At 48.3% G+C, this 13,983-nt stretch overlaps 1 protein-coding gene across 1 annotated transcript in view; it reads left to right on the top strand.

Moving 5' to 3' along the window:
* The window catches only part of HAUS5 (HAUS augmin like complex subunit 5), a 43,128-nt gene that overhangs the window by 6,847 nt on the left and 22,298 nt on the right, over nucleotides 1-13,983 (top strand). Inside the window, exons 4-10 of the mRNA XM_068243242.1 lie at nucleotides 286-318; nucleotides 3,664-3,688; nucleotides 5,336-5,468; nucleotides 7,319-7,466; nucleotides 7,558-7,636; nucleotides 9,425-9,504; nucleotides 9,584-9,641. Coding sequence (XP_068099343.1) covers nucleotides 286-318; nucleotides 3,664-3,688; nucleotides 5,336-5,468; nucleotides 7,319-7,466; nucleotides 7,558-7,636; nucleotides 9,425-9,504; nucleotides 9,584-9,641 — 556 coding nt within the window. The remainder of the gene's footprint in view (nucleotides 1-285; nucleotides 319-3,663; nucleotides 3,689-5,335; nucleotides 5,469-7,318; nucleotides 7,467-7,557; nucleotides 7,637-9,424; nucleotides 9,505-9,583; nucleotides 9,642-13,983) is intronic.

The raw sequence follows: 13,983 nt of genomic DNA, 5'->3' as shown, positions 1-13,983 counted from the left end.
ATCCACAGCCCTGTTAAGTATCAGACTAAGGAGTTTGAGTCGGGGAGTCGGAGTCTGAGCCATTTTGGGTACCCGGAGTTGGAGTCGGAGTCGTGGTTTCATAAACTGAGGAGTCTGTGTTGGAGTCGGAAGATTTTGTACCGACTCCACAGCCCTGCTTCCGGTTACAGTTCATGTGTCCGTATCATAAATAGCCTGACATTATTAGCCTTCCATTCTCTGTGACTGCATGTATACACGATGCCCCCTGTGCCTTATACTGACTTCTGTGTGTTTGTCTTGCAGGACGGCGAGGCACATTGAAGGCAACCTCCTGTGGTATCCTTATTGCTCAGTGCTGGACTTGTGGTCTTCTGTCTGTCACAGATATCTGCTGATCAATATCATCATCAGTAATATGCAAGTTATAAGGTTCAGCACCAAACGGGGAGCGGGGGCAGTGTTCTCCCCAGGCTCTTTTAGCTGGGTGCTCCGCCCGGCTAGTTTTGGTGAGCACCCGGCTGTCATCAGCTCACCTCCTCCTCTGCTGTAAGCAGAGTTGCGCAGAGAAGCACCGGCCCTGCATTCTCTCATCTCGCCCCACCCGCAAACTTTTTTGTGCCACTCGGCTACTTTTGCATGCCACCCAGCTGGAAAATTTTGGGGGGGGAGAACACTGGGGGGGGGGGGGTGACACTTGGCTTTCTGACAGGGAGTAGCTGGGATTCTGTGCTCGGGGGAGATTAGACCTGATCTCGCAGCACATTGCAGGTCTGCTCAGTACACTCTGACCTGCTGTATGACCTGGGTTGGCACAAGTCAAGGTGGCCACTAACGGTTCAATTTCTATTCTAGTGAAAAATCATTGAAGCGATCAGATCATTCTGATCGGATTGGTTGTGAATAATGTCCGCTGACGGGCACATTTGATTACAAACTTTTATCTGATTGGATTGTCGGCGATCCAAGATTTGGTTTTTTTTGTCTGCTGTGATAGATGGGAAGCAAAGATTGGTCCGTTGATGGTGTGGTGAACGATGTATTACGATATTTCACTTCCGATTAGAATGATCTGATCGCTCTAACGATTTTTCCCTAGAAATTGGTTGATCGTTCGTGGCCACCTTAAAGTGAACCAGAGACGAAGCACCCTTGTGTATTTTACCATAGAAATCAGTGGGAACATTAGAGAAAACATTTACCATGCTCTCTGTTCCATCCTCACTGCTAAAAGTGTCTGTTATCTAGCTGAGATAAGAATCCCGAACTGAGCATTGATTCTGGCTTTGCTATAATGACTCAGCTATAATGATTCCTGAGCAAAGCCAGCAGGGGGCAGGCTTGGACTTAAGGACAGAAAAGAACACAGTCTCAGCTATAATTATTCTGTAGCAAAGCCAGACCGACTGCTTAGTCGGGATTCTTATCTTAGAGGTGATAACAGGCAAATTAAACAGAGAACAATGTAACAAAGAGCAGATTAGGTGTTTACTGTCATGTTCCCACTGATTTATAAGGTAAAATACATGAGGTTGCTTCATCTCTGGTTCTCTTTAAAGGGATACTGTAGGGGGGTTGGGGGAAAATGAGTTGAACTTACCCGGGGCTTCTAATGGTCCCCCGCAGACATCCTGTGCCCGCGCAGCCACTCACCGATGCTCCGGCCCCGCCTCCGGTTCACTTCTGGAATTTCAGGCTTTAAAGTCTGAAAACCACTGCGCTTGCGTTGCCGTGTCCTCGCTCCCGCTGATGTCACCAGGAGCGTACTGCGCAGGTACAGACCATACTGGGCGTGTGTGCTATACGCTCCTGGTGCCATCAGTGGAAGCGAGGACACGGAAATGCAGGCACAGTGGTTTTCCGACTTTAAAGTCTGAAATTCCAGAAGTGAACCAGAGGCGGGGCCGGAGCATCGGGGAGTGGCTGCGCAGGCACAGGATGCCTCCGGGGGACCAATAGAAACCCCGGGTAAGTTCAACTAATTCCCCCCCCCCCCTACAGGATCCCTTTAAAGCACCCCTAATGTGGGAGGGATACGGAGGAAGCAGGAAGTCTGAGTGCCCAACTATTATCACCGGAGCCCGAGCGGAGAGACTCTACTTCGCCTTTGCACACGCCGACAAGGAAATCTTTGGGGGGGGGGGGGGGGCAGCTTCCCCTCTGCTGCAAAGGACAGGGGAAGTCTCTTTAGGATCCAGAGGCTTCTCCCTCCTGAGGTAAGTATCCCCTAGGGGCAACTTTTTTTCCTTTACAGGTTCACTTTAAGGTTAGGCATGGAGAGGGAGTCTTAAAGTGGATCCGAGATAAACTTTTACTCACTGCATAATTGTGCTCCTTTCATATAGTTTATAGGGCATTCCTCAAGCCAAATACTTTTTTTGTTTTGTTTTAATACTCTAATTCCCTATAAACTAAACAAGCCGCGCCCACAGCTCTTTTTGTGCCTTGGCACTCCATGTAGCAAGGGCTTCTGGGAGCTCAGTCTGGGCAGGAGGAAGAGGAGGTTACTAGCCAGAGATTTCAGAGGCAGAGGGGAGGAGGAGAAGGGACTGAATTTACACACAGGCAAGCTGATAGCATCTCCAGCCCTTAGCCTGTGACAAACAGAACATGGCTGCCCTCATTGTATCACAGGAATCATAAAATGTTGAAGCTGTTTGCAGCTAGATTTGCTGTGCAAACTAAACTTTAGATAAGTTATATAGACAAGTTACTTGTTAGTTTTTCCTCTCAGATCCGCTTTAAGATTAGGCGTGTGGGGGTTGGTTAGGGTTGGGCATCAGAGGGGTGGGTGGTTAGGGTTATTATTTACTGGTATTTTACTATTGTAGTGGCCAGTGTAAAAATGTAGAATATTTGGGAAAATTTACTGATATTCCACGTGCCAAAATTGGGCACCCAAAATGACAAGCGCCACAGTGCTAAAGCACTTCAAAATACTGTATTTGGCAAGTTCTGGTTAAAATGACACCACATATGCCACATTTCATCGCTGGTTGGGCGTATGTAGCGTACCATGAATACCAGCCTGCCCCCTTGTGGTGCCCCGTTCTGGCAGTTGGATTGTACTACTGTGTTCAGGAGGTGCTTTTAATTATTTTTATTTAGTATTTATATAGCGCTGACATATTACACAGCGCTGTACAGAGTATATAATGTCTGTCACTAACTGTCGCTCAGAGGGGCTCACAATCTAATCCCTACCATAGTCATATGTCTATGTATGTATTGTGTAGTGTATGTACCATAGTCGAGGGCCAATTTAGGGGGACGCCAATTAACTTATCTGTATTTTTTTGGGATGTGGGAGGAAACCAGAGTGCCCAGAAGAAACCCACGCAGACACGGGAAGAACCGGGGACCCAGCGCTGCAAGGCGAGAGTGCTAGCCACTACACTATCGTGCTGTTCAAAAAATTAAAAAGGAAAGGAAACCTCAAGGGTCTTCCATGTGGAGATGGACTAGTCCACGTATCTGGATGTCAGATTAATAAAAGCTTCTGGTGATGGCTGCATAGGAGACCTGTTGTGGAGCAGAGACTCCTAGTCCATCTGCAGATGTGGCCATTGTAGGTCTGGCTCGGATGTACACACGGCACTTGTCACCCTGGTGGTCCTTGTCATGGTCTCTATGCAGCTACATATGACATCTGTATTTTGAGTTATAACTTGACTGGCGGCCCAGGTACCAGCAGCTGCAGCACTCGGAGGTAAGTCCTGCTTCTATGCAATCTCTCACCGGTCAAAACATTAGGGCTGCCACGCACTGGAGCTGTTTCAGCCAAAGTTTAGATCCTCCTGAGGCTTCCCCATCCTACTCCAGACCCCTCGTAGGTACCAAGACCCCCTGAAGGTTTGTGGCCGCTCTCCTGTGCTCCCATACATGAACGGGCGCACTGCACTCAGGCTTCGGCAGAAAAGGCAGAGCTAGGTCAGCTCCATGCTGCTGTGCAGGCACGAGGGCTTGTCTGGAGGTCCCGGCACTGGAATGGGCCGGTGGGGGAGGACCGGGGAAGCCTCTATTGAGGTAAGTACCCCTTTCTCAGCTATGCATAGCCACACAGCAGATTTACAACCTTTAAACAATTATCAGCGAAAGTTCAGACTAATTTCCAGCCCTGAATTATTAACCCTTACAGTGAGAAGTAAGAAACGCTGACTAGTTGCATGTAGTATTGGGCCTGTACATGTACGGTTATCTCATCATGTCATATTTACCTCCAGGTAACATTTAAAAGGTAACTAGCCAAATTTTGATTTGAGTTTTGGTAGTATAGCACACTGAACAGGTGAAAAACTAGGGACTATCTGCTGAGACTAGTTGCTATGATTAGTGACTGGCTGCTGAAACTACTTACTATGACTAGTTGACTGGCTGTTCAGACTAGTTATTTACGACCAGTGACTGGCTGCTGAGACTAGTTGCAACTAGGATTAGTGACTGGCTGCTGAGACTAGCTACTACGATTAGTAGCTAGTTGCTGGTAGCTCAGTCTCTCATGGCAGAGAGATTACGGCCAGTGGAATTGAAGGCCTGCAGTCATCTGGTATAGAGGCATCCGATGGTCTAGTTGTGCAGGGGTGGGCCAGAGTCTGATATAGAGGTAGTCTAGGGTCTGGTTGTGCAGGGGTGGACCAGAGTCTGGTATAGCTGTAGTCGACTCTGGCTGTGCAGGGGCGGGCCAGAGTCTGATATAGAGGTAGTCTAGGATCTGGTTGTGCAGGGGTGAACCAGAGTCTGATATAGAGGTAGTCTAAGGTCTGGTTGTGCAGGGGTGGGCCAGAGTCTGATATAGAGGTAGTCTAGGATCTGGTTGTGCAGGGGTGGACCAGAGTCTGGTATAGCTGTAGTCGAGACTCTGGTTGTGCAGGGGCGGGCCAGAGTCTGATATAGAGGTAGTCTAGGGTCTGGTTGTGCAGGGGTGGGCCAGAGTCTGATATAGAGGTAGCCGATGGTCTGGTTGTGCAGGGGTGGGCCAGAGTCTGGTATAGGGGCATCCAAGGGTCTGGTTGTGCAGGGGTGGGCTAGAGTCTGGTATAGAGGCATCCAAGGGTCTGGTTGTGCAGGTGCAGGCCAGAGTCTGATATAGAGGTAGACTAGGGTCTGGTTGTGCAGGGGTGGGCGAGACTCTGGCATAAAGGTAGCTGGGGGTCTGGTTGTGCAGGGGCAGGCCAGAGTCTGGTATAGAGGCATCCAAGGGTCTGGTTGTGCGGGGGCAGGCAATAGTCTGATATAGAGGTAGCTGAGGGTCTGGTTGTGCAGGGGCGGGTGAGATTCTGGCATAAAGGTAGCTGGGGGTCTGGTTGTGCAGGGGCGGGCCAAAGTCTGGTATAAGCACACTCCACTCTGTTGGCAGGCACAGCGCTCTGCGGAGGAGGAGGAGCAGCAGCACAGGAAGCAGCTGTGTCGGGAGATCGCTGACCTGCGCTCAGAGCTGCAACACCTGCAGGAACAGATCCAAAGCGCTGAGAGAGAGATCATCGGCCAAGGTAAGGAAAATGGAGATTAAAGAGGATCTTTACTGAATGCCGCTTAATGAATACAATAATTTACTTGACATTAATACTTTATGCGTTATTTAGTCAGTGTTTGCCATTGTAAAATCTTTCCACTCCCCAATTTACATTCTTAAATGTATCACAGCTGGCAGGTGCAACACTATTGAATGTTTGTTTACTGTGTTTCAAAGACTGTAGAAAAATCTAGTTTCCCAGAGTTCTGTGGGAGGAGAATTCTGCATAACTAAACAGCCTAGGCTAAGCATGGAGAGGGCGGGGCTACATATAAATATATACCGCAATAAATAGATGTAGGAAGTGTCTCTGATGCTGAAACCAGGATAATTACCATAACAGTGGCTATCCTGAAAAATGTACTGCATTCTGCTGCATGTCATTATAGGGCCTCTTTAATATAGGTTTAACGCTGAAGAGGAGGCAAATAGTTTTTCTTTATACACCCGATACTGTGGGGGTGGGGGAGAGCGACTGTCGTGGTTTTCTTGATGTCTTATTACCTGTGAGGAAGTTTACCCCTTGCTTCCTGTTGGCCTCATCATGGAGAGGTGTGGCTTCAGCTCCTGGAGTTGTAGAATGCATTGCAGAGGTTGTGGGAAGGGGGTGGGGCTTGCGTTACAGTTCCTGTAAAGACCAGGTATGTTCCAGGGGACGTGAAGACACAGGAAACTGAATCTGATGTGGGGAGGGGGCACAGCCTTTCTGACATTGTTCCCTGTGGAAGCGTGGTATTGCCCAGGGAATGTTAGGCAGTGGAGTCTGATGTGGGAAGGGGGTGTGGCTTGCCTTTCAAGGAATACTGTAGGCGGGTCGGGGGGAAAATGAGTTGAACTTACCCGGGGCTTCTAACGGTCCCCCGAAGACATCCTGTGCCCGCGCAGCCACTCACCGATGCTCCGGCCCCGCCTCCGGTTCACTTCTGGAATTTCAGACTTTAAAGTCTGAAAACCACTGCGCCTGCGTTGGCGTGTCCTCACTCCCGCTAGTGCCACCAGGAGCTTACTGCGCAGGCACAGACCATACTGGGCCTGCGCAGGACGCTCCTGGTGACATCAGCGGGAGCGAGGACACGGCAACGCAGGCGCAGTGTTTTTCAGACTTTAAAGTCTGAAATTTCAAAAGTGAATCGGAGGCGGGGCCGGAGCATTGGGGAGTGGCTGCGCCAACACAGGATGTCTGCAGGGAACCATTAGAAGCCCAGAGTAAGTTCAACTCATTTTCCCCCGACCCCCTACAGTATTCCTTTAAATTGTTCCCTGTGGAAGTAGTATGGTCTAGGGAATGTGAGGAAGCCGGGTCTGATGTGGGGAGAGGGTGTGGCTTGCCTTACATTGTTTCCTGTGGAATTGAGGTATGGTCCAGGGAATCTGAGGAAGTGGAATCTGATATGGGTAGATGGTGTGGCCTGTCTGACATTGTTACTTGTGGAAGTGGTATGTTCCAGGGGATGTGAGGTGATGTGGGGAGGAGTTGTGGCTTGCCTTACATTGTTCCCTATGGAAGTAGTATGGCCCAGGAGATGTGATGTGGGGAGGGGCAGTTTGGTCTACACCACTCAGAAAAAAATCCAAAGAAACCCCATAAGACAGGGGTCCTAACCTTCAGGGGTGAAATCACTTTTCTCTGAGTTAGCCAAAATAGGCAGAATCAATACGTTGCCTGTGAAAAAATGTTTACCTGGCCCTTGAAGTATATTTGGTGGTCTATTCCTTTCACAGCCGGAAGTGTTTTTGCCTAAAATTTGAAGCTCCCACATAACAGTACCTCAGCACCCCTCTTTTGTTGACTGACACTAGCTCTAATGGATGACTTTTCACCAGCAGAACTGAACAGTGAGAAGTCGCAGGATCTCCGCCGGCGCTCCCTCCTGCTGCGGGCGTTCAATAAGAAGAGAGGGGCGGAGTTTGACTCCCTGCGGGATAGCAACAGCAGGATACAGTACCGCTGCGAGCAGCTGCAGGAAGTCAGCCGGTACGGCATGCTTGTGTGACATTCTTATGTGGCCAGTCAGGATTGGTAGATGTTCAGTGTTTATTTTGTCTTTTATGTTTTGTTCTGACAGAGCAGCCCAGAGGGAAGTCCTGTTCCCCTCACTGGATAGCAGCACAGCTGCTGCGACCTTACCGGAGCCTGAGGTCATGGTACGTCACTTCCACACCTCTCTGACTGGGATTATTAAAGTGGACCTGAACTCAGAACTTCCTTTCTGCTCTAAAAGATATGCAATAGCATAATAACCTATAAAGAAAAACATTTATTTGTTACAGCTGACACAAATCCTGTGATACATCTGCATTGAGTCTACTTCCTGCTTTCATGGAAGCAGACATGGGGTTAACATCCTGTGTTTACAAATGAGATCTCTACCTCGGCAGTCAGCTGACACAGCTAAGGGGTCAAATTGCAACTTGTGATTAGTCACAGATGAGGAGGAATTAGGCTAAACTCTCTACATACATACAGGGTGCATTTCTTTGTTTTCCTTCTGTCATGTGCAAGAGTTCAGCTCCACTTTTAAAGTAATACTAAAGTGAACATCTAAAAGATACTCACCTATGCCCTCAGTCCACCGCTGTCCCCTGTGAAAGGTACCCACCCAAATGGTTGAATACGCCTTCAGGAGTCCTCGTGAAGGCATCGGAAGTACTCTCACCCTCCCGAGTACTTCGGAGACAAGCGGATCCGTTCTGCGCATGCGTCCAAACTTGCACATGCGCTGTACTGGGACACCCGTCTTTGGAAGCACTCGGATAGAATGAGAGGATTTTCTCTACAGCATGCAGTTAGGGACCAATGGTGACACTAATAATGTTTCAGGGTGCCATATTTATTACTTTTTTAAACAATACCAGTTGTCTGGCAGTCCTGCTGATCTGTTTGGCTGCAGTAGTGTCTGAATCACACCCCTGAGACAAGCATGCAGCTAATCCAGTCTGACTTCAATTAGAACCATCTGATCTGAATGCTTGTTCAGGGTCTATGGCTAAACATGAGTCAGAGGCTCAACAGGACAACCGGACAATCTGTATTGTTTAAAAGTACATAAATATGGCAGCCTGCATATCCCTCTCCTTTCAGGTTCCCTTTAATGTTATTCTTTTATTTTAGATTGCAGAGCTCGGGGTGGTCAGTTGATTGCAGAGCTCAGGGTGGGCAGTTGATTGCAGAGCTCAGGGTGGGCAGTTGATTGCAGAGCTCAGGGTGGTCAGTTGATTGCAGAGTTGGGGGTGGTCAGTTGATTGCAGAGCTCAGGGTGGGCAGTTGATTGCAGAGCTCAGAGTGGGCAGTTGATTGCAGAGCTCAGGGTGGGCAGTTGATTGCAGAGCTCAGGGTGGGCAGTTGATTGCAGAGCTCGGGTGGGCAGTTGATAGCAGAGCTCGGGGTGGGCAGTTGATTGCAGAGCTCGGGGTGGGCAGTTGATTGCAGAGCTCGGGGTGGGCAGTTGATTGCAGAGCTCGGGGTGGGCAGTTGATTGCAGAGCTCGGGGTGGTCAGTTGATTGCAGAGCTCGGGGTGGTCAGTTGATTGCAGAGCTCGGGGTGGTCAGTTGATTGCAGAGCTCGGGGTGGTTAGTTGATTGCAGAGCTCGGGGTGGTTAGTTGATTGCAGAGCTCGGGGTGGTTAGTTGATTGCAGAGCTCGGGGTGGTTAGTTGATTGCAGAGCTCGGGGTGGTTAGTTGATTGATTGCAGAGCTCGGGGTGGTCAGTTGATTGATTGCAGAGCTCGGGGTGGGCAGTTGATTGCAGAGCTCGGGGTGGGCAGTTGATTGCAGAGCTCGGGGTGGGCAGTTGATTGCAGAGCTTGGGGTGGTCAGTTGATTGCTGCACTTATTCTTTAGGACGCATGTTCCCAGAAATGCATTGTTGTCTTTCTTTACAAGCCTACATAACACTGGTTAGCATGCGTGTAACGTGTGTTCCGTGTTGCAGAGAGAGGTGAGGGCCGTGTGTCGGGTGCGGTTCCAGTTCCTGCGCTCCCTCTACGATGACTCCATCTCCAGCTCAGCGCTGTGAGTAGAGCATTCCTCGTCTGTGATATTCTGTCTGTGGATCCTCTGCGCTCTGTAACTCTGTGATTCTTCTGCACAGGAGCGGAGGGGAGGAGCTGCGCTCTCTGGCACACCAGCAGTGGATAAGCTTGGCTGAGGTGAGTATAGTCACGTTCAGGCACACTATTGTCTTCGTGTTTTGTTTTTAATGAATTTTAGCTAAATGTTATTTTACATTAAATGTGCATAAACCGGTTTTATTTTTATTTACCGATTAATTATGTTGTCAAGTGTTTTTATTGAAAGATAAAACTACACCTGTACATTGATCATCATTCGTGATAGTCAAAGAGATGCAAATAATTTTGAGTTGATGCAAATCTATGCAGCTTGAAAATAAACCAATTGAATTTCACATCAGCAGGATTTGATTGGTTCATTTTCAAGCTGCTTAAAGGAAAACTTAAGTCAGAAAAAAAAAAAGGCATTTACTCACCTGGGGCATCCCTCAGCCCCCCGAAGCTGGATGGTGCCCTCGCAGCCCCGCTCCGATCGTCCTGTCCCCGCCGGCGGCTACTTCCGGGTTCGGCGACAGCCGCCGACAGGCTGGGAACGCGGCTGATTTTCCGCGTTCCCAGCCGCTATATCACCCCTCTATGCTGCTATAGCGTATATATACGCTATAGTGTATATATATATATATATATATATATATATATATATATATACGCTATAGCAGCATAGAGGGTGATATAGCAGCTGGGAACGCGGAAAATCAGCCGCGTTCCCAGCCTGTCGGCGGCTGTCGCCGAACCCGGAAGTAGCCGCCGGCGGGGACAGGACGATCGGAGCGGGGCTGCGAGGGCACCATCCAGCTTCGGGGGGCTGAGGGATGCCCCAGGTGAGTAAATGCCTTTTTTTTTTTTCTGACTTAAGTTTTTTCCTTTAAATTTCCATAAAAATTCGCATACATTTGCATCAACTCGAAATTATTTGCATCTCTTAGACCATCACTAATCTTCATGTCGTCCTAAGTTGCCTGTCCTCTACCAGGCAGCCTATAGCCGCTAGGGATGAGCCAGTATGACTGAGGGAAAAGGGAAATCGTGGAGAGGGGTGTGGTCTGTATATGGAGAGGTTAAAGTGGACCCAAATGAAAAATACAAGATTTCAGAAATACAATCTATTTTCTAAATTGCAATAATAAATGGCAGCCTTTTTTCAGCTGCATGATGCCAAATATAAAATATTTTACATTTATTGGAGGAACCCCTCCCTTTCTTTCATATTGCCGGGACAGAATCCGGCAGACTGGTGGAGGAGATAATAAACAAAACACAGGCTGCTACTGATGATGTCACAGGGGAGGTGATCTCAGCTTGTGTGAGGATTTCACATAGACGACGCCCCTGTGAGGGAGGGTAGCTGATGACAAACACACCCATGATCCAAAACCTCCTACTAAGCTCAGAAGTAATGGCTGCCTCCTGTATAACCCTAGTTATGAGAAGAGAAGAAGGAGGGTTTTATTTATCTTTGTATGGTGCAACTAAATATTTTGAATTAAAAAAATGTTTGGTTTGGGTCCGCTTTAACTAACCTAAGTCTCCGCCTCTTTTCCGATCCGTTCCATCTTCTGACACTTCTGCCTTCTAAACCGGAACACCCAGTTTAGAAAGTGTAAGTACAAGAAGATGGAACGCAGCATGGAGCGCATTGGAAGAGAGGCGGGGACTTGGGTGCATGCACAGCACACTCCCCAGTATGCACAGCACACGCCCCCTATACACTTCAGGACAATTTAGTGGATTTGTTCTTGCTCATTCCTAGAAGCCACACTGTGAATTCTATAAAGGAAAAGCAGAAAATCCTTTTCTAGGCAGTGGCCATCTTGCCAAGCTAATGCTGTATCATATCCTCCCTGACTCTTGTTTTCCCCCCTCCCTTATTTTGCTCATTGTGTATTCATTAGCTGCCCTCCTCCCAGAGTCTTCAGACACTCCCACTGAGGTGGATACTAACAACTGCACTGTCTTTTTTTTTTATTATTATTTACACATCCAATCACTGAGTCACCTCAGCCTTGCTTGTAAACACAAGTAATCAGAGGGTGTGTCTGATAAGGAGCTAGGCAAGGAATGGAAGAGGAGGAATATATTATAGATAAAAATAACTCCCAGCATTCATCTCTTTGGCACTGTTTGGCACTAGGGCCAGTGCTCCTAAAGTATGTGATAACTCCAAACCATAACAGCAGAAAAAAAAAATTTGCAAGTTTTGAATGCAGAATTAGCCATCTTTATCACTTAATACACTCAGACCAGTTGCTGTTGAAATTTGATGACAATACCGCTTTAACATTTATGCAGCTGGGACATTTTGCTGCATTTTCAGGCTTGCCTATATTTGCGTAGAAGTTGCATCACACATGAATTGTCCGCATCAGTTGGACTTATCCTCAGTTTTGTGCGAACAGGGAGACGACGTGTTCAGCTGACAGAGTGGCAGAGATGCTTAACCACCCTGGCGTTCTATTAAGATCGCCAGGGCGGCTGCATGAGGGTTTTTTGTAAATTAAAAAAAAACTATTTCATGCAGCCAACTGAAAGTTGGCTGCATGAAAGCCCACTAGATGGCGCTCCGGAGGCGTTCTTCTGATCGCCTCCGGCGGCTAAAATTAACACGGAAGGCCGCAATGAGCAGCCTTCCGTGTTTGGCTTCTCCTGTCGCCATGGCGACGAGCGGAGTGACGTCATGGACGTCAGCCGACGTCCTGACGTCAGCCGCCTCCGATCCAGCCCTTAGCGCTGGCCGGAACTATTTGTTCCGGCTGCGCAGGGCTCAGGCGGCTGGGGGGACCCTCTCGGGCAGCACACGCGGCTGGCAAAGTGCCGGCTGCGTGTGCTGCTCTTTATTTCATCGAAATCGGCCCAGCAGGGCCTGAGCGGCAGCCATCGGCGACGATGGACGAGCTGAGCTCGTCCATACCGCTAAGATGGTTAAAGGACAGCTGTAGTGAGAGGTATATGGATGCTGCCATATTTATTTCCTTTTAAACCATACCATTTACGTGGCAGTCTTGCTGATCTATTTGGCTGCAGTAGTGTCTGAATCACACCAGAAACAAACATGCAGCTAATTTTGTTATATCAGACAATAATGTCAGACACACTTGATCTGCTGCATGCTTGTTCAGGGGCTATGGCTAAAAGTATTAGAGGCAGAGGATCAGCGGGACAGCCCGGCAGCTGGTATTGTTTAAAAGGCAATAAATATTGCAGCCTCCATATAACTCTCACCTCAGTTGTCCTTTAAGGTGGCCAACCATCGGATGATTTGGCGTCCAGTTCGCCATCTGATTCGATAATTATCATTGCCGCATAACAAGCATGCCTGATCGATGATTCAACCAGGGCTGTGAGGTCGGAGCAATTTTGGGTACCTGGAGTCGGTGGTTTCATAAACTGAGGAGTCGTATGATTTTTGAACCGAATTCATAGCCTTTGTAAAAATTAGACTAAGGAGTTGGAGTCACGGAGTCGGAGCCATTTTGGGTACCCGGAGTTGGTAGTTTCATAAACTGAGGAGGAGGAGGATTTTTGTACCGACTCCACAGCCCTGGATTCAACCTATTTCGATCAGACCTGCTGGTAAATCTCGGGCTGCCGCGGCCGATTGGGTGTGGTAATGACATGAAAAATATCACAAGCAACAGAATACCCGGCCGCTGTCTCTGCCAATGCAGAAATACGGCGGACAGATTAAAGAGAACCTGAGTATTTTGAACACAGCCGCGACCTGGGAGGTACTTCCTGGGTGGCGGCTTAGCTTCCGATTGGAGGCGGGAGAGTGCTGACTGAATGACAGGCTGCAGGTAAATAGAAGGCTTTTTTCAGGGGGGGACTAGAGGGCAATACAGAGACAGAGGCATGTGATTATGCACAGGACATGCCTCTGTGTTCTCTTAAAGGGAACCTAAACTGAGAAGGATATGGATGTTTCCTTTTAAATTAATACCAGTTGCCGGACTCTCCTGCTGATCCTGTGTCTCTAATACTTTTAGTCACAGCCCCTGAACAAGCATGCAGATCAGGTGCTCTGAAGTCAGACTGGATTAGCTGTATGCTTGTTTCAGGTGTGTGATTCAGCCACTACTGCAGCCAGAGAGGTCAGCAGCACAGCCAGGCAACTGGTATTGTTTAACAGGAAACATCCATATCCCTCTCAGTTTAGGTTCCCTTTAAGATTCAAAACCTGCCTCGGGTTCTCTTTAAGCATTATAATACGCAGACGCTGGGGGCACATATAACAGTTGGGGGGGGGGGGGGGGGGTGGAGAGTCGGCATCACAACGCCAGTTCCTGATAGATTTCGTATCATTTATGAATAGTGTAAAAAGTGCGCCATTTTATTACAGTAATTACGTGATTTTCCCTTTAAGTTTAACAGGAAGGCAGGTAACCATTTCTCTATATTAATATATTTCTTCCTCCTCTCACAG

Source organism: Hyperolius riggenbachi, chromosome 6 (genome assembly GCF_040937935.1).
Source record: "Hyperolius riggenbachi isolate aHypRig1 chromosome 6, aHypRig1.pri, whole genome shotgun sequence".
Lineage (NCBI taxonomy): Eukaryota > Metazoa > Chordata > Amphibia > Anura > Hyperoliidae > Hyperolius > Hyperolius riggenbachi.
The sequence above is the reverse complement of the archived record's forward strand: the minus strand, read 5'-3'. Positions and strand labels throughout refer to the sequence as shown.